At 29.1% G+C, this 19392-nt stretch overlaps 6 protein-coding genes across 7 annotated transcripts; 4 read left to right on the forward strand and 2 right to left on the reverse strand.

Moving 5' to 3' along the window:
• The first annotated feature begins 103 nt into the window (after positions 1-103).
• LOC111040296 (exosome complex component RRP45-like) lies at positions 104-5101 on the forward strand. Of its 2 annotated transcripts, none has more exons than XM_022324158.1 (7): positions 104-354; positions 478-771; positions 2368-2588; positions 2654-2875; positions 3160-3290; positions 3866-4090; positions 4970-5101. In XM_022324158.1, exons 1-7 carry the CDS (start codon positions 289-291, stop codon positions 5017-5019), a joined length of 1209 nt encoding a protein of 402 aa, XP_022179850.1. In that variant the 5' UTR covers positions 104-288; the 3' UTR covers positions 5020-5101. The 2 variants fall into 2 exon arrangements, with proteins under 2 accessions (XP_022179850.1, XP_022179851.1); XM_022324159.1 differs by having other exon boundaries at positions 3163-3290.
• Positions 5102-5878: 777 nt separating this feature from the next.
• LOC111040301 (thioredoxin domain-containing protein 9) lies at positions 5879-7338 on the reverse strand. The gene is made up of 3 exons (XM_022324163.1): positions 7218-7338; positions 6904-7090; positions 5879-6844 (listed from the first exon to the last, which is right to left on the reverse strand). Exons 2-3 carry the CDS (start codon positions 7078-7080, stop codon positions 6368-6370), a joined length of 654 nt encoding a protein of 217 aa, XP_022179855.1. The 5' UTR covers positions 7081-7090; positions 7218-7338; the 3' UTR covers positions 5879-6367.
• A 153-nt stretch (positions 7339-7491) lies between these two features.
• On the forward strand, positions 7492-8728 carry LOC111040298. The gene is made up of 3 exons (XM_022324161.1): positions 7492-8008; positions 8095-8302; positions 8357-8728. The coding sequence occupies exons 1-3, from the start codon at positions 7666-7668 to the stop codon at positions 8598-8600; spliced, it is 795 nt and encodes a 264-aa protein (XP_022179853.1). The 5' UTR covers positions 7492-7665; the 3' UTR covers positions 8601-8728.
• Positions 8729-9227: 499 nt separating this feature from the next.
• On the forward strand, positions 9228-12860 carry LOC111040295 (cysteine--tRNA ligase, cytoplasmic-like). Its single transcript, XM_022324156.1, has 10 exons — positions 9228-9752; positions 9817-10132; positions 10192-10332; positions 10412-10622; positions 10932-11167; positions 11239-11472; positions 11549-11693; positions 11761-11969; positions 12236-12610; positions 12705-12860. Exons 1-10 carry the CDS (start codon positions 9568-9570, stop codon positions 12828-12830), a joined length of 2178 nt encoding a protein of 725 aa, XP_022179848.1. The 5' UTR covers positions 9228-9567; the 3' UTR covers positions 12831-12860.
• A 2049-nt stretch (positions 12861-14909) lies between these two features.
• LOC111040300 (phosducin-like protein) lies at positions 14910-16047 on the forward strand. The gene has a single exon (XM_022324162.1). The coding sequence runs from the start codon at positions 15095-15097 to the stop codon at positions 15851-15853; it is 759 nt and encodes a 252-aa protein (XP_022179854.1). The 5' UTR covers positions 14910-15094; the 3' UTR covers positions 15854-16047.
• LOC111040297 (cyclin-dependent kinase 7) lies at positions 15844-18181 on the reverse strand. The gene is made up of 8 exons (XM_022324160.1): positions 17586-18181; positions 17376-17435; positions 17199-17307; positions 16945-17117; positions 16575-16880; positions 16285-16457; positions 16090-16217; positions 15844-15972 (listed from the first exon to the last, which is right to left on the reverse strand). Exons 1-8 carry the CDS (start codon positions 17637-17639, stop codon positions 15932-15934), a joined length of 1044 nt encoding a protein of 347 aa, XP_022179852.1. The 5' UTR covers positions 17640-18181; the 3' UTR covers positions 15844-15931.
• Between the last annotated feature and the right edge of the window lie 1211 nt (positions 18182-19392).

Genomic DNA, 19392 nt, shown 5'->3' on the forward strand with positions numbered 1-19392 from the left:
ACATCGTTTCTTCCAGGAAACGGCTCGGGCCGTTATCTCGAGGGAAGAACAGCTCCACGCCAAACCATAGGTTTATGATAATATGTTATCTAACTTAATTTGATGGTTGATTTTTAAATTACTTTCAGGTTATGCGCTCATGTCGTATTGCAGTATTGCCTTTTGCTGTTATGCTTATGTATTGTTTTAAATGTTTACAAATGCTCAATGCAGTTTACAGAATTTTCAATTTCGAAATATCCTAGATAAATAATAAGTAAAGACTATAATATAACAACAATCCTTACCATGAATGTAAATCCATTATCTGATTGTGAAAAAACGTTCATATTGGAAGCAGCATCTCAAAAAATAGTAAGTACATTTTTGGGTTCTTGTGACTTATTTGAAGTTTGAATTCACATTTTAACTAATTATTTTAGTACAATCGTGGTATGTGAATTTTAATAAATATTTTTGTAAATGTTTTTTCTTTAGCGTCTTGATGGTCGTAAAAAAGATGAATATAGACCATTGAAAATTGAATTTGGGCTTGACTGGGGTAATTGTTTAGTAACACTTGGCTCCACACGCGTATTTGCTCAAGTTAGCTGTGAAATATATCAACCAAACAATAGTCGTCCAAATGAAGGTGTACTACAAATATCTGCTGAATTAGCTGGTGACGACAAGCTTAATGATCTAACAAAAATAAATCAAGTTTTGGAAAGATTCTATAAAGATTCAAAATGTATAGATCTTGAGTCATTATGTATAATTGCTGAGGAAAAAGTATGATTAATTTATTTTTGTTTTATATAAATTAGTGAATTGTGGTAAATATAGGGTTGCCACAAAAGTTCAAGTACTGACCGGGACATTTACAAAAATAATTTGAACCTTTTTTTTTTTTAATATTAAAATTTAGAACACAGTGTAATGAATATATATATAATATATAGAATAAAATAATAATAGTATTGAATTATGAAAGACATTAAATTAGAAGATACATTTGATTAACGAAATATTATTAATTTATTTTGAAATATTATATTTTTCTGACTTTTTCACCTGTTTCAATAGCTCTGGTTTTCCCATAGCATACGTATGAAATTCAACGTGAAATTCATGGTTTTAGAATACAAATATAATTTTTATAAAAACATAATTTAATATAATTATTGGTAATAATATTATTTACACATAACCGGGACTTTTGTAGGGTCTAGTGGGACGACCGGGACCGAAGTCATGAACTGGTGACATGTCCCGGTGTACCGGGACGTATGGCAACCCTAGGTAAATAGGAAGATCACCATAGAAAATTCACACAATAAAGATCCACTTATTAAAAAAAGAATTCACCTTCATAAAAATGAGAAACTACTTGTTTGAATTATGAATTAGGTATTTTAAAATTTTCAAAAAACAATTATCCACTTATTAATCTTCAAATAAAAAGAGGGGTTCTCATTTGAAGAACATATGTTTAAATTGCTGCAGGATATACCTTAAGTAATACAAACAATTTAAGAACTTGAAAATATGAGCTTTAAGCAGTGGTAGTTGTGAGGTTCATTGAAGGTGGGACACAATTATTTCCCTCATTTTTCAGCATCACAACTTTGAACTTACCACCAACTCCTGTTGATTTTTTAAATAAAATAAAATTCATATTATCTATATACAAATATAATTTCTGTGCCATGGAAGACTGACAAAATCTTGTAAATCGTAATAAAAATAGAATCATTGTATCCGGCAACTCCTTATTAATTTGTGTCGAAAAGTGGGGGGAATTTAGTTACGTTGATCGGGCCATCGGGGCACAACAAATTTGATAATGCCTATAATATGATAGGATGTACATATAATTGTACCTAAGTATTTGATAACATTTTTTTTTCGATAATATTTTTAAATAATATACAAACTATATTATGATGGGAGAAACACCTACTCAATTTTAATTTAATATACATTTTTCTTCAGTCTTTCAATTTGGTAGATTTTGCAAGTGCCCAGTGCCCCATAGCACGAGCTGCCACTGACTTTAAGTATGAATAATTAAGAATTCAAAAAATCAGATTTTGAATAACTGCATTGTTTAAAAAAATAGTTAAATACCCTGTATAGTATAGTACCTATTTTAATAATACCATTATACCTATTTATTTATATTTTAGTTGATTTATGATACTATTTATATACTTATAATATCTTTATCTGTCATTCGAATTGCCATTTGGAGTAAGTAGGTTAATTAATAGTTTTTGTATTGGGGATTGTTGTTTCTAGTCAGTGGATTTTTTTCCATGACAAAAAAATGCATAGGTTTTCTTTTTACTAGTGTAAAAAGTTTAATTGATTTTTAAAACAATTTAGGTATGGAAAATTAAAGTAGATTTGAGTGTTTTGAACATGGATGGTAATACTTTGGGATGTTGTTCAATTGCAACTTTAGCAGCATTAATGCATTTTCGCTATCCAGATGTTCTGTCAACAGGAGAAAAAGTAGTTGTCTATTCGAGTTCAGAAAGAGATCCTATACCACTATCTCTTCATCATCATCCAGTAATTGCAAGCTTTGCCATTTTTGAAAAATAGTACGTTATTTTTTGTATGCACTAATCATTGTTTTTATAATTAATATTCAAAGATTTTATTTTAGTGATTTTATTATATTGGATCCATCGCTTCTGGAAGACAAAGTCTGTGATAATAAATTGTCTATATGTTTTAACAACCACAGTGAAATGTGTGGTGTAGACATTGAAGGGTGTGCTTCTTTAAGTCAGAATCTTCTAATGAACTGTTCCATTCAAGCAGCTTCCGTGGCTATTAAACTTGTAGATAAAATAAAATCTGCTATACAACTTGATATTAAAAATCGGTAAGATCAATAATTTAAATTGTTTAATATATTTTACTTTAGTTAATCAAACCGAACCATCAAGTGATATTATAACTACTTGAACTTAAAAATATAATATTGATAAAGAGTTGTATCCTTGATATGTGGTGTTATTACACATGAAACAGGTTTTCTTTTCACAAAAAAATTACATTTTTATTTTATTTACAACTAAACATTATAAATTCTGTTTGATTAAACAATTTTGTTCATTTTATCCATAATTATTATTTGTGTGTGTGTTTTCATTATTTATGTCTTAGCAGTTCGTGTAAATCATTTAAAGGCCTAGAACCAGCAGTTTCTGAAGAAAATAGTCTAAAATTATGTTTGTCTGATAAATTACATTTTGTTGGTCCATCCAATCAAGAAAATATAGCAGAAGAAATTGATGGTATAGAATTGTATTTATTTATTATTGTTATTAATTAATAATTTGTGTCTTTTGTTTATTAGGTATCTCAATTTTAATTAACCTTCCCTTATAAATAAATCATGTTAATTGTGAGCATTTTAATTTTTTTTTCTTGAATATCAATTGGATGAATATGGAGTCATCAGACTTATGTTAGTGATTCTTACTAAATTTTTTATAGTTCAAAGACAGGAATATTTGAATACCTTACTAAATGATAATATTATTACAAAATAAATAAGACATTTTTATAATAAATGTAGTTATTACTGTCCATTTATAATAATTGTAACACTTTTATTATTTGAAAATGAATCTTAGATATTCATTTTAATATTCGCAAGATGAAAAAGAAGTATGATCTCATTTTTTTACTTGGGTCAGGCAACCATGGCCGTAGGTATACACCTGGATATGGAAAGAATAGGCATCTGACGGTTTATATACTCTGTTGTATCGTGTATAAAATGTATAAATTTAATCTATGTACCCAGCTTAATAATTTGTATAGTAAAAATAACTGTTAAGCCCCTTAAAATATGTTTGTGTTGTAGAAAAAATGGTGGTTGATCAAGACGTGATTAAGATAACTGATGGAACTGCATTTACAACTTCTCATAATAATATACACCAAGTTAGTAATGTAAAACAAGAAGGCAAAAATGACGATTTAATAGTCATTGATCCTGAAAGTAGTGAATCATCATCAAGTGATGAAAGTGTTGAAATTATTGACCATTATAAATTAGATGATATTAGACCTGTTATTGGCAAATATGGTAAGTACTATTGATCTTGTATAATAAAATTATTCCACCAAGCTTATATTTTCACTACATTTTTTTAAAGTTTAAGTATATTACTTTTTGGTTATTGACACCCCCCACCCCTCTCCCCTAAAAAAAAGGTTATGATGTAATAGTTTATATGTATACTCCTCGTGTCTGCTGTTGTGTTACAATTTACCATAAAGCACATATTAATTATGATAAATTGTGGAAAGTTTGTTATGGCAAAAATTGTTTCTTTTCATTCTTGATACAGTATTTTGAATTTCCTAACTTACACATAAGCTCATACAATGTATTAATACAATACTAAACATTACGTTTTACTTGTAGAAACAGCAATAAATACAAAATAAGAGTTTATCGTATGAAATATCTATTGTCTGTTATATGAAACGAATTATGTACTTAGAATGTGTTATCTGACAGCACCCAAATAATATTGAACTTCATATCAAAATTTGGACCCTAGTCATAACTCATAATATAACATTACATTTTGATGTGAAAATATTATGGAGATAGATGTCAAAATATTATGGAGATAGATGTCAAAAAATAAAGAATGTAGTAAACAAAGTTTTGGAATATCCCACCTAACCTAACCCGTAGTTAGGTTTGAAGTCTATATTGCCATTTTTGAAAGTTGCCAGATGTACTGGTGCCTGGTGGGTAATAGAATTTTGTGAAAACAAATTAGAAATGAATTATTCTACAATAATGAATTAAAATAATTATTAGCAAAACCAAAAGTACCTCAAATATTTGTGATTGAAATCTGTATAATTGTTCAAGGAATGTGTATTTTCTTTGTCTTCATTATTTTTTAAGGAATTTAAATTGATAAATTTATATTTATATTGTTTTTAGTTGTTTCTGATGATGAAAATAGTGACACTGGTACCATAATTTTGGATTAAACAAGTAAACAATTTTTTTATTAAGTGTAAAATTTTTAATATGTACTTATAATTTATATTATTAAATTGTATTTTGTATAAATGTTGTTTTTTTAACCAAACCAATTTATCTCTATAAAATATTTATATTTATATGTCCTAATATCAGTATTGGGTTTTAAATTTATCATAATATGTTACTTATTTCTATAATAATGTAGCAATCTCCCTAAGTATTCCTGATGGGAACAGGATGAAGCGTAGTTGTAAAATAACTAGTGTGATTACTCAACGTGTCCATTTGTATGCCCCACCCGCATTACTATTCCATCTCATTTCTTAGAAATGATTTTCCCATGAGTTGATTACTTTCATACATCCGTTATCTGGTGTCTTGATATGTATGCATCTCTTGCCACAGGTATTTGACTCGTAATAACAACTGGCCTACTTTTGAGGCTAATAGTTGTACAGTAGTTAAAGGTAAAACCTCTTTTTATTTTTATAATTTTGATAGTGAGAAGCCAGGTTATCGCTACTAAGCTACTTTTTTTAACTGATGTGTTGGTAGTTTAATATTTATTTTTGATAACGCTGGAGAAATTGCCCATACATTTTTTCAATTCTTGCTAGGGAAATAATTTTTAAAAGTACAAGTGAGTCTTATAGACCTAAAAATTTTACGGAAAGTTATATATATTAGTATATTCTTAATGCACATTCACAATCTCTAAACACGTGGCTTTCAAAAATAAATTATTGCATAGTGCGTATTTACTTATTGTTTCTTGGAAAGCATAGTCGAGCATTCCTGAAAAAAGATATGTATGCATTGAATATCTGAGCTCTATTTATGTATAAATAATTTTAAAAAAACATGTTTTTTTATCAGAGATATCATTTTATTGAATTCAACAAAAAATATTATAAAAAATTACAAATTGGGTATAGAATAGACTAAGCTTACCTATGTGTCAGTGAGTATTATATTCAATTAATTAACAAACTTACAAAATAATATATTTCATTAATTATAATTACTTTTTGTTCTAAACAGATACAATTTCAAAATAAGATAAGTGAAATAAATGTGATTTTGAAAAATATATTAATTTGTTTTTTTTTTTGAATATGCAGGAATGAGTAACTTAAATGAGCGTTTTACAACACTAATTAAAAAACAATATTTCAGTCTAATAAAAAAAAAAAATCATACGTAAAAAATGACATGAAGAACCTTGTAGGAATGTAAAAAATATTCTACAGTAGAGGTTAAGCAAGATTAACAATATTATAAGTATTTAAAAAAAATAAATTATGATTTATATTAGTATATTATTAGTATATTAGTTTAACATTTCAGATCAGATTAATCGGAATCTAGACCATCTGAATCATTTCCTACATAACCTCTTATTGTCTTATTTTTCTCTAATAACATTGTTCTGTTGTTTTTGACTACATCTGGTGGGTTAAGTAAGTCTCCCTTGTAATCAATGACTTGAGAACGTGCTAAACGCCATTCCAACATCTCGGTTGAGAAATCATCACAATTCCCTAATTCAGTAAAACCAACAATAAAGTCTTTGGATATACTATCTACTATTGACACAATGGTTGGTATGACTCGTATTTTCATGCGTTCTGTCAGAAACGGAAAACGTGTAACATTAAGTTTGACAAAACGTGTTTCCAAATGTTGTGCACATAATATTTTTAAATGATGATCAACTATTTTGCATCGAGTTGATCCGTCTTTGTAAAAGTGTAACACCATGTTCGGACTCAATTTTGATTTTTCAAAGAAACTTTTCTCATCACTCAATTCTTCATATTCTCCATGTCCCTGAAAAATAAATTTAATAACTTAGTAAATTATAGGCCAATAATTAAAATAACTCATACTTTAGCCATCCACTCTTCCTTCTGTTTGATCATTTTTTTCATCTGTTGCAAGCGGTGTTCTCGTATATTTTCTATACTATCTAAGTCCAACTCATCAAGTTTCTGTATTTCTTGATCAAGCTTTTGCTCAATTGATTCTGCCACTTTCAATAGTTGTTTTTCTAAGACGTTCTCCATTTTGAAATATCTGAAAAAAAAAATAGAAAACCGCATTATTATTTGAACATCTGTCATTTTGGTTTTTATATTATTGCTTTCATCTAATGTACAGTTGACGAGAATATTAATTAAATACAATCAAATATTTTTCTTACAGTATTTTCCACGTAAATAATGGTATGCAAAACGAAAAAAAAAATTATAAAAAATTGTTACAATTTATTAATGGACAATTTACACGGAATACAGACAATTACTCGTTATTCAACAACTCAGTCTATACTTCTATAGAGTACATTACCACTCACTATAGTTAGTAGTTATATTATCCAACTTTAGTATAAAGATCTTGGAATGAACCACGATAAAAATATTAACATACTTATTTCATGGCAAGAATCATAGAAATACGAGATAACATACAATCTATTGTTAAATTATCAGATTACCTTAGTAAATATATGAAAATATTAAACTTCAGATTTGAATTTCCGTTTTCCGTTGTTAGCAGTTAAACTTTTTTAGTTTTGTAAACATTGAACTGTGATTTTATTCAAATCAAACAGTTTGTTTAGAACCAATTGATTTATTTAAACATATATCATGGCTCTTAAACTGAAAAAATTCGAAAAAATGATTCGCGGAGTTCAAGTTCCTGAACAGAAATACAATACAGAAGAAGTCACTAACGAGATAAGATTTAATGAATTAGAAGCTCTTAAACTACGTATATTTGTAAACTCATTAAGTCATATTAAGGATGATGAATTGAGAAAAAAATGCTCAGATATAACTGCCCATTATCGACTTTTTAAAGATGAAGAGTCCCATTATAAAGTAAAGGAGTTGACAGACGATGATAAAATTAAATTTAATAAATGCATTGAAGAGTGCATTCAAAAGGAGTGTGCTCTGATCAACAACGAAAAAGAATCTATCCCCGCAGGTATGCAAGTTATTAAACCAAACTGTGTGTGGAATGTGGATATAAAGACCTAATATCTATATTACATATTATTATTGTTTTTGTAGATTTGTTAAAGTTGATTGAATCTGAATCAGTTATGCCAGATACTATAAAAGATAAATTAAATAATATGTTGACTCTTTTGAACAAGTATACAAATAATCAAAAAGAAATACAACATTCGATGCTTGCATTATTGGACAGTAGCTATGTCAATATATTAGAAGCCCAACAATTATCAAAAAAATTAGATGTTATTAAAGATAATTCAAAGTAAGACATAACTTTTGGATTGTAATTTTCAATTTGTTTAATCACTTTTATTAGTAAGTTGCAGAGTGATATCATCAGTAAATTTTCTTGTTCAAATGATTTATTTGAATCATTGGAAAAATACTACAGTGCTAAAGAAAAGGAATATGAAACAGATTTGGCAAAGTTCGAGGAATTACAGAAACTTCAAGATAAATATAAGACCGTAGATGGTCCACAATATAAAGATTTAGTTAAAAAATATAAGCAAACCCAGGAAATCATTAAAATTAAAACAGAAATGTTGAACAGTTATTAAAAAAATTGTATTGTATATTTACTGTGTAAAGGAAAATGTGTATCATGAACATATGTGATAAACATTTTAGAGCTATGAATCATGAATGTGATTTTTACTTAATAAATGTTTATCTATTAAAATGTGTATAAGATGGTTTTAAATTAATGATATTAACCAATAAATTGGCCTATGTTCATTTGTAAATTAGGATATGCAGGATAGGTATCATTGTATCATCATAATCATTAAATATATATTTAAATTTAATATATTCTTTAATCTCATAGGTCTTAAGTGGGTACATGTGTGGGATGTTTACATTTATATTTTAATTTGTGGTATACAATCTATGAGTATATACTAATATAAAGTTCTCGAAATGAGGGGAGGGGTGTGCTAGGGAACAGCTTAACTATTAATATTTTTTTTTCTCTGACTATATCTAATTCTAGAAAAAATTTGGAGTGGATTTAAATTGTTGTCAATGATAACCTACTTAGAATTGACTTTACTCAACTAAAAAGAGAAGTATTCATAAGACTCAAATTTCAAAACATTACACGAATGGAACTAATGCAATAGAGTATCTGGATTTGAAGATGAATAAGCCCAGAATTAATGAAATATTTTCATATGGTCTGTGTTAATAGTGAGAGTGCATATGATACAATTTAATTACTTAAATAATTACCACAGCTATATCTATGTTTTATATATCTGATAATTAATCTCATAGATCTTAGATCTCTATGATTAATCTAAGACCACAACAGTTTAATATAATCTGTGCTAAGACCGTGAATAAATCTATGATAACAGATTTGGTATATATTTGATTAAATATTAAGTGATAACTCGGCCAACATTTTGCTGCATTGAGACCACGCCGGTTATAGGCTATTTAGTATATATATTATATTATATTATATATTATATTATTCTGTGGTATAGTATTGTTCTCCTTCACTAAGTGTCATCATTCATTATGTCTACTACAAAGCGAAGTCAACCAGCATGGTCTTGTGACAAAATGTCAGATACACCTCGCTTAAAGCTATTCAACAGCTTGACGAGAAAGAAAGAGATATTCATCCCAAAAAATGGGAATAAAGTGCATTGGTATAGCTGTGGGCCTACTGTGTATGATGCTTCACACATGGGACATGCTCGGTAAGTTCACATATTGTCTTATATTTTCTTTTTAAGGAATTAACTATGTTTCTTACTTTTCTAGGAGTTACATTACGTTTGATATACTACGTAGAGTATTGAAGGATTATTTTCGTTATGATGTTGAATATGTCATGAATATCACAGATATTGATGACAAAATAATCAAACGAGCACGACAATTACATTTGTTTGAAGAGTATGTAAAGACAGTTACTGATAAACAAATTGTGCAAAAAGATATTATTCTGGCTCTAGGTGACCTAAAAAAAAATATTGAACAGATGGACCCCGACAAAAAAGTTATGACATTAAAGGCTATAGAGAAATTGACCTCTGTTTCTCAACTAATTGAAGGGTTATTGTTGGATGATATAAAAGTATGTTAAACTTTATAATTTATTCATTTTGAAGAATTATAAACAAAGTTTTATTGTAGTTGGCCTTAAATGAAATCAAAGATCCATTAGGTGCATATTTAGACACATTAAATAGTGCAGATGTTCCTGATAATAGTATATTTGAATCTCTACCCAGATTCTGGGAATCAAATTTCCACTCAAATATGGATTCTTTAAATGTTGAGTAAAATTATTAACTCTTAATTAAATACTAATGTGAAGACTTACAAAGTATGTATGTAATTTTTTCATTAACAGATTTTACCACCGGATAAACTTTCTAGGGTGAGTGAGTACATTCCTGAAATCATAGCATACATAGAAACAATAATAAAAAATGGTTATGCTTATGAATCTAACGGTTCAGTATATTTTGATGTTGCTACATTTGATTCTCAACCTATTCACCATTATGCTAAGTTAGTTCCAGAAGCATATGGAGATTCAAAATCACTTCAAGATGGAGAGGGTACATTTTTTAGAATTTATAACAAATTACAACATAAAAGTTTATTTGGATTCTAATTTAAAAATATTTTTGAAAGTACATTTCTTGTGTAATATTATGTAAATTAAAATTGTTTGAACCACCATTTTTTTCTATATTTTCAATTTTTGTTTAAAAACCACTAATGTTAAATAAAATAGACAGTAAACAGTCTGTTGTATTTACTAACCAAATGCACTTATAATTACATGATGAAGTCATCTAGTCATCTAGTTATGATGAAAACTGAAAAAATATTAGAATATGATGAAACTAATAATAATATTTTAGGTGATTTAACAACAAGTGCAGTTAATGAAAAACGTTCTCCTAATGATTTCGCCCTTTGGAAAAAATCAAAAAAAGGTGAACCATGGTGGAACTCTTCTTGGGGAAAAGGGAGACCTGGCTGGCATATTGAATGCTCTGTTATGGCTTCCTGTATTTTAGGCCAAACATTAGATATTCATACCGGTGGCATTGATCTAAAATTTCCACATCATGATAACGAAATTGCTCAAGCAGAAGTAATTATTAGTATAAATCAATACATCTTTTACTGTACCATTAACTGATACAATTATTATTTGTTTTGTAGGCCTATTATAACAACGAAGAATGGGTTCGGTACTTTTTGCATTCAGGTCATTTGACAATTTCAGGATGTAAAATGTCTAAGTCACTGAAGAACTTTATAACTATTGAAGATGCTCTAAAAAATAATACATCAAGACAATTGAGACTTGCCTTTTTACTACATTCATGGAAGGACACTTTAGATTATAGCGAAAGCACTATGGAGTCAGCGATGGCTTGTGAAAAACTTCTCAATGTTAGTCTAATATGATTATACTATCATTTTGAATTTTTTGTAGCTAATATTTATTATGATGGGTTAAATTGTTTAGGAATTCTTTTTAAATGTAAAACATGTAACTAGAAGAAATGATGTTGATAAATTAGCTATTGGATATTCAAAGTGGTTAGCTTCTGAAAAAGAATTGAGCAAGAAGTTTAATTTATGTAAATTAAATGTTCATGCTGCATTGTGTGGTAAATTTTAATTGTAAATTGTTAGATGGTAAACAAAAGTATTTTAATCAACTAACAATTTTTTTAGATAATATTGACACAAAAGCAGTATTAGAAGCAATCAGAGAATGTATATCTGCCTGTAATGTATATTTAAGAGACTGCAATTCGTCTACCATAAATCATACCTTATTATTGGACATAGCTAAGTACATCACAGAAATATTGAAAGTATTTGGCATTAAGACAGCAGATGAAATTGGATTCCCAGTAAGCGAAGGAAGTTCTTCAACCGATGTAAGCTTTACATTTATTTGTTTTTAGTTTATATTCCATTCACGTTAAGAAACCCCAGCAGTGACCAGTTTTTCTCTCTCGCCAAATTAACCATCTATGTATATCTGCATATGTTATATGCCACAGTACTGCGTACAACTCTGCTGCCAAGGTTTCTTCTAAACGTGAATGGAGTATAGAATTGTTTATTATTGATTTAGAGTTCTATAATACGCCTAGTAAAAAATAAAAAATGCTTACATTAATACATCAATGCTTTTTAATAGGTTGAGACTATTGTCACTCCATACCTGAACATTTTGTCAGATTTCCGTGATGCTGTCCGTGCTATTGCTCGTTCAATAGGTTCTAAAGATATACTAATATTGTGTGATAAACTCAGAGATGAAACACTGCCAGATAATGGAGTTCGTTTAGAAGATGTTGATGGAAAACCTACAGCTATTAAATTTGTGGGACGAGAAGCAATTTTACGTGAAAAAAAAGCAAAAGCTAAAGCAGAAGCAGATAAACTTGCTGAAAAGGAAAAAAAGAAAAAAGAACAAGAACAAGCACGGGCTAAAAAAGAAGAACTTAAAAAAATACATCCAAAAGATTTGTTTAAATTAGAAACTGACAAATATTCAGAATTTGATGAAAATGTAAATGCTTGTATATCTTACATTTTGAATATTAATTATTTTTTAAAACTAATTATATAGTCCATAATATATATATTTTTTAAATTATTTATAGGGGTTACCAACTGTTGACCACCAAGGTAACAAAATTAGTAAAGGATTGACCAAGAAGTTACAGAAAATTCAATCAACTCACGCAACACTACATAAAGAGTATTTAGAAAGTATTGACAAAATGTGATACAGAAATAAAAATTGAAATCATACTTTTTTTGTACGTTTTTTGTTTGTAAAAATTGGAACAAATCTAGTTTAGCTCCCCAAGCGAATTTTCCAATTATTTTTGGAAAACCCATGTATTCTAACGAGTTAAGAACAATGGTGCAAGAATTAATGGGCGGAAACCATTAGTTTTTAAAATAGCCTCACGAAGTTCACAATTTTCGGTATTTTGAGCATGCGCACAACGCTCCATTTTGACGCGCTTATAACATATTTTTCAATTATTTTTATTGAGAACTATGTGGATCAATGTACTATGGTGCGAATCTAAATTATTAGAGATCACTATTTTTTGGGAATAGGTCACAAGGTAAAAACAATTTCACAACTAGTATATTGTATATAACACGGTAATTACGTACCAGGTCCAGGTTATTCCCGCAATCCCGCCATACCATAAGAAATACGAAGTATGATCAACGCGAACGCCGTAAGTACCGTTCGCGTGGCGGTGAAAGAGGCCTAAGAATAAATGTATAAGCGTGACGTCGCATTGTGTCTGTTGCTGGTTGCCTACATAAATTATACATTGTCCCTTATACAAATATGAGCAGTCATCGTTGAGCATACTTCTTATTCCTTGTACTATGCTCCGAGCGACATCAGGGGATCGGCGGTGGACAGTTTTTAGGGAGTTCGAAATAGTCAATTTTCAAGTTGCATTCCTGCGGTTCTTGTAAATGTGTGCTTAGTAATTAGCACGGATTAATATATTAATACATTAATCCGTGGTAATCAGTGATGATTAGTGTGTGCGACTGTGTGAAAAAGAAATGGCGGAGAGTTCGTTGAGCGGGTGAGGCATACACAATTTATGCTCATTCGTATGCACTTTTTGTCCACCCTACCGATCGACATAATAATGCTATAATATTTTAGCTCGCTGATCTGAATTCGTTATAATGTCTACTTGAGATCGGTTAGTCAACATTTTAAGATTTCTGAAAGTTAAATTCCGAATAATCAACTTTTGAAAATTTCAAAATATTCCAACTAAATGTATGATTGTTACTTGTTAGGGGGTGAAATTGGAAAAAGTTGACTGACCGATCTCAAGTAGACATTATAATAAATTCAAACCAGTTCTAAAAAGGATTATCGTATTACTATGTCGATAAGTACGATGAACAAAAGATTTTTATGTTTTAGCTAAATTAACTGTCAGCTATACCAATACCGATCCCCTTAAAGTAGTATTCCACACAACCGTATAGACGTAAAAGGAAGGCGATAACTTCCAAAGTAATAGTTTCCGCCAAATGCCAATTATATTTTGCGGTTTAGTTCTTAACTAGTTGTAATACATAAGTTTCCAAAAAAATGAAAAATTCACGTTGGCGATAAACTAGATTAAAGCCATATTGATTATTTCTCATTTAAATCTAAAAACTACACACAAATACAACTTATGAGGTCAATAGGTACTGATTTAACCTATATAGGCTAAACGCCTATAACTATTTACCAGTGTTCGAAAATTTAACTAAAAAAAAAGGAATTCGTTCATGTTCAGCCTTTAAAAAAAGAACTTTTTCACGTTCGTGTATTTTTTAAGTGAACGCGTTAAAAAATGAAAAAAATTAACTTGTACAACACGTCGTTCATTAATTTTTTTAAAATTTTTTCTATAATATTAATGAATATTAACATAATCATGTACATAAATAAACACAATACAGTAAAACAAAAACATTGAAATTTGTAAAATTCAGTAAAAATAATCGAAATATTTGATTTCAGGTGGCCATGCCGCAATGGTTTACCACAATACACTCAAGAATACTCAAAGAAGCCGTTTTAAGTAAAGACATTATACTAGTGTAAGGCCAAAAGGGGTAGTTTAATATAGAATCTATTCTGTGGTTTAATATATATTAATAACACGAATTAAGATATCTTAATTCGTGATTAATAATATGTCAATGTTTTATACTGCAGTACATAACCATATTATAATTACAATAATATGTATTTTATTTTATTTTAGATTACAGTGTTACCACAGGATAAGGTATTCTGTGGTGTTACTGTGATAACATAATCATCTTAATAGTATTGATTAATGTTTATTGTTGTCTGTTTACTTGACAGTTGACTTGACACTAACTTACACGATTGGCCCTAAGTTTTAGGGATTAAAGTATTAAAAATAAAATATCTATTTCTTATTACTTAGTATATTATTGTACAGTGATTTACTCTTACCTCAACAATTTATTCACCATGGCGGATTTAGAAAGTAAATTGCTGGGTGAAAAACTTCATTACTACTGTAGTAGCAGTGACGAAGATGAGCCAATGCTTGACAGGGATCCTCCCAAACAGTCAAAGTCAGACTGGGACGGAACATCGTCAAACACTGGACCAAAAGGAGTACTTAACGATTGGGAACAATACAAACGACAGCAATCTGCTCAGAGGATACAGCACGAAAAAGATGTATTGAAGCAGATAAATGATATGGCTCTAACATGCAAGTCAGAAGCTGAAGAATTAGATGATCAATTTCTAGCTGAATACCGTAAAAAACGAATGAAGGAAATGATGGCCAAGACTCAAGAAGCACCAGAATTTGGTAAAGTCTTTGATTTATTAACTGGAGATGACTTTTTAGTTGCAGTTGAGAATGAAAATCCCTATGTAACTGTCATTGTGCATGTTTACGAACACAATGTGCCAACCTGTTCAATCATGAATTCATGTTTGAAAGTTCTGTGCCGTGAATTTCAAAAAACAAAATTTTGTAAACTAATTGGTTCAAGTGCTGGTATGAGTTTAAACTTCAAAATGTGTGGTGTTCCAGCTTTACTTGCTTATAGAGCGGGACAACTTATTGGCAACTTTGTGCGAATTACAGATGAACTAGGAGATGACTTTTATGCCGGTGACGTAGAAAACTTTTTAATTGAAAATGGTGTTCTTTCAGATAAATCTTGTATACCTTCTATAATAACCAATGATAATGACAGTGATGATATTTAAATTAATTTTAATGTGTACAAAAATATAATATACAACTTAAATGTAAGGAATTATTTCTTGTTGGTGTGCTTAACATACTTATACGAAGTTATCAAAGACTAAACGTTTTGGTTGTGTTCCTGAAACAAATCAAAATTTGTAATTAAATTATTTACTGTAAAATTGAATATACTTTTAATTAATGGAAATTTAAATTTGTAAAAATCATTTAACTTTTTAGTTAAAAAAATAATTACCTCCATCTGAATAATCAGTGAATTTCCTTTTTTGTCCTTTGGCATCCTGATCCTGATCTTCTGGATTACTATCTCTGATACAGGATGGTATTGGCAGTTGACTACCTAATGAAGGTGGTGGTCGATTACTGAAAATGTATATGAAAAATAAGTAAATCTATAAGTTAATTATACAATTAAAAATCTGTAATTCACCTAAAGTATGGCATTTGTAATGCTTCAGAACTTGTAGGTCTCGCCAATGGATTCACATTAAGCATACCACCAATTACATCTAGTAATTCATTTGGCGCTGCTGTGAATATTTCTCTTAAAGGAATTGCCGGAAATTTTTTGAATACCACATAATCAGATAGTTTAGAAACACCCTTTAAAATAGATTTTAATGAATTAAATTATATTGGGCCATTTATAAATATGATAGATTATGTCAAGTATAATATACAAGCAAATATTTATACATAAAAATCATTTAAGATTGTTACCGGCCAAGTTTCTTCATTTGGTGATCCTAGGGTGGTAAATATTTTGGTTAACTGGTCTAAATCAGATTCACCGGGTAAAAATGGAACTCTAAGTAAAAGTTCAGCTACTATACAGCCAACTGCCCAAATGTCAACAGCAGGACCATATGCCCGTGCACCAAATAGTAGTTCTGGTGCTCTATAAAATCTAGTGACTACCCTATGTGTGTGTAAACGATCCGGTGTTCCAAATCGTTTTGCTAAACCAAAATCAGCAATTTTTAATATACCTTTTTTATTCACTAATAAGTTGTTTGGTTTTAAATCCTGAAATAAATTAGTATTGTAGATTAATTTTATATGTATTTGATGAAGTAAAAGCAATTTTTACTCTATGTAAAATCCAATTCATATGTAAATATTCCAATCCTTTTAGTGTCATTATTGTATATGCTTTAATGTGGGACTGAGTGAATACTATTGATGAATCTTTAATAATGACTTCAAGATCTGTGTCCATAAAATCATACACTAAAGATATATTTGACAAATGACCAAAAACATCTAAAAAAAAAGGTTTAAAAAAGATTCAAACACATCAGTACATGTCAGATTGATTATATATTAAATTATTCAATTTTATACCAAACAAAGCAATGATATTTTCATGATCAAGTTCAATAAGAAGTTTTATTTCTCTGAGAGCCGTACGATTAACACCATCTTTAGCGTCTTCCGCAGTACCAACTTTAATCTAAAGACAACAGTAATTTAAAATATATTGTACAGCTATAGCCTTTAGATAGGTATAATCAAAATAACCTTTTTGACAGCAACAATTTTGTCGGTTACTGAATCCTTAGCTTTATACACTGTGGCAAACTAAATTATGTAAATCAAGAAATATTATTATTTTGGTCTTAAATAATATAACTTGTCAAGTTGGTTGTACAATTATACAATTATTTCATCCATATTACTAAATATGAACAGTAAAATTTAAAATAAATGTAATAATTAAATTCATATTACCTGTCCTTCACCCAAAAACTCAATAATTTCATACTTTTTTGATTTGGAATCCATTGTTATAAAAAGTAAATTGAAAAATCGGACTTATTTATAAGTTTGTAAATAATTTGAGTGTAAATAATTTTTCAAAAAACTTATCCAAAATGGTAACCTCAATAGTATATTATAATATAAAAACTATACAAACATAATCGATCTACTGAGATGTCTAGTATACCAGAACATTATAGTTTCAATACTCGAAAGCTAAACATTTTGATTTGCGGCGTCTACGAACTACGAAGTATCGACTACTAAGTTATTTAACATGTAAACAGTAGAAACAAATAATAAGTACTGTTCAGAAGAATATCGACCAATTTGGCAATTTAGTAGGTATCTAGTTCAAACTTTAGTTGTATACTTGTTTAGTTCAATAGTTGTATAGGTTGTATGTCGGTGATCGGTGGTCACTGGTTACTGGCATAGAAAAGTATTGAAGAATACGAATAACGAAGGTACAAGGTGTATGGCGTGAATAAGTGAAATGAACAACTGCAACAACTACAACTGTGTACACCAGATACTCGTATTTATAATTCAAATTAAACAATGATAGTATCAACCACAGGTATAAGTTATCAGTCGAAGTATAAACCTAACCTTAATTCTTATCACAATATTATAAAGAATTATTACCACGAATTTTAACTCGTGATTATTATTTATATTACCACAGCTGAATAATATTGTTCTATGATATTACTAAATACTAATTTTAAAATTACTTGTTTTGGTCAAATTGTGTTTATGTTTTTATATATCAACAGGATAAACAGATAAACCACAGAATTATCAATTAAATTAAAAGAATAATTTAATTTTTATGAATAAATTGTATGTTTAAAATGTGAATTCAAAAAAAAATTTTAGCGGGAAATTATATGTTGATAATTTTTCACGTGAAGTATAGAGATACAGAATAGGTGAAATTTCACCTATTCCGTGATGGAGATGCGACCTTTTTCTCATTCGTAATATGATCTTAGACAAACCACTGGGGCGTAGTTAGAAATTTTATCAGAGGAGCCACCAATAAGTATATTTTTAAATTTTCACCCCAGTTAAAAATTTCGTTTAACATATTATATTTGTTAGTTATGCACGGTGGGCAGGGTCATGCGCATGCCCCCCTGTTTCCCTTTGTCTACAGCCTTGGTCTTAGAGTCAGACTTATACCATTGTGGTCATTGACGCCATGGCTTATAGAACATAGATCTAGAAAACTCCATTCTGGCGAAGAAGCTCGTAAGATTTGTATCATTGGGCTCTACATTGATCAGATTTTCTGTCTGAACATGCCCGATTACATAATATATAGATAATAAGTATAGGAAATTGGTAAGAACTAAAACATTGTTTATAATTAATAAATGTAAGAAAACAATAACACATTGTTGTGAACACTTGACAATGATTAATATTTAAATAGATACAAATTATATAAAATAAAATAATATGTGTTGCGTGTGGTTTGATGTTAAATATATTTTCTTCAGTTTTTGAATGAAGAATTGGGTGGGTGGGTGAGCTTTGGTTAGAATATAGAACCAAATTTTTTTTGTTGAACTCGACGCCACTGAGTAAGGTAACGGCCAATAATTATTGCTTTTAATAGGTAGTTATAAGTCAATACCAATGTATACTGTATAGCCATGTAGATTGTAATTTGTAGGTATTGTACTATTGTAGAATGCCGTTAATAGGTTCATGGTGACATTTTAAATTTAATCTAAATATTTTGAAAATTTCATTGCGTAATAATAAA

Source organism: Myzus persicae, unplaced genomic scaffold (genome assembly GCF_001856785.1).
Source record: "Myzus persicae strain clone G006 unplaced genomic scaffold, MPER_G0061.0, whole genome shotgun sequence".
Lineage (NCBI taxonomy): Eukaryota > Metazoa > Arthropoda > Insecta > Hemiptera > Aphididae > Myzus > Myzus persicae.

Bases quoted from the DNA above. Each gene is read 5' to 3' on its own strand.
- LOC111040296 (XM_022324158.1), top strand. From the start codon at position 289: ATGAATGTAAATCCATTATCTGATTGTGAAAAAACGTTCATATTGGAA. The intron at 2,876-3,159 runs GTAAGATCAATA...TTTATGTCTTAG, and splicing joins CAACTTGATATTAAAAATCG to CAGTTCGTGTAAATCATTTA. The intron at 3,291-3,865 runs GTATAGAATTGT...TTTGTGTTGTAG, and splicing joins TATAGCAGAAGAAATTGATG to AAAAAATGGTGGTTGATCAA.
- LOC111040301 (XM_022324163.1), bottom strand. From the start codon at position 7,080: ATGGAGAACGTCTTAGAAAAACAACTATTGAAAGTGGCAGAATCAATT. The intron at 6,845-6,903 runs GTATGAGTTATT...TTTATTTTTCAG, and splicing joins AGGAAGAGTGGATGGCTAAA to GGACATGGAGAATATGAAGA.
- LOC111040298 (XM_022324161.1), top strand. From the start codon at position 7,666: ATGGCTCTTAAACTGAAAAAATTCGAAAAAATGATTCGCGGAGTTCAA. The intron at 8,009-8,094 runs GTATGCAAGTTA...TTGTTTTTGTAG, and splicing joins AAAAGAATCTATCCCCGCAG to ATTTGTTAAAGTTGATTGAA. The intron at 8,303-8,356 runs GTAAGACATAAC...CACTTTTATTAG, and splicing joins GTTATTAAAGATAATTCAAA to TAAGTTGCAGAGTGATATCA.
- LOC111040295 (XM_022324156.1), top strand. From the start codon at position 9,568: ATGTCTACTACAAAGCGAAGTCAACCAGCATGGTCTTGTGACAAAATG. The intron at 10,333-10,411 runs GTTGAGTAAAAT...TTTCATTAACAG, and splicing joins CAAATATGGATTCTTTAAAT to ATTTTACCACCGGATAAACT. The intron at 10,623-10,931 runs GTACATTTTTTA...ATAATATTTTAG, and splicing joins ATCACTTCAAGATGGAGAGG to GTGATTTAACAACAAGTGCA.
- LOC111040300 (XM_022324162.1), top strand. From the start codon at position 15,095: ATGGCGGATTTAGAAAGTAAATTGCTGGGTGAAAAACTTCATTACTAC.
- LOC111040297 (XM_022324160.1), bottom strand. From the start codon at position 17,639: ATGGATTCCAAATCAAAAAAGTATGAAATTATTGAGTTTTTGGGTGAA. The intron at 17,436-17,585 runs GTAATATGAATT...TACATAATTTAG, and splicing joins AGTTTTTGGGTGAAGGACAG to TTTGCCACAGTGTATAAAGC. The intron at 16,881-16,944 runs GTAAAAATTGCT...AATTTATTTCAG, and splicing joins TGAATTGGATTTTACATAGA to GATTTAAAACCAAACAACTT.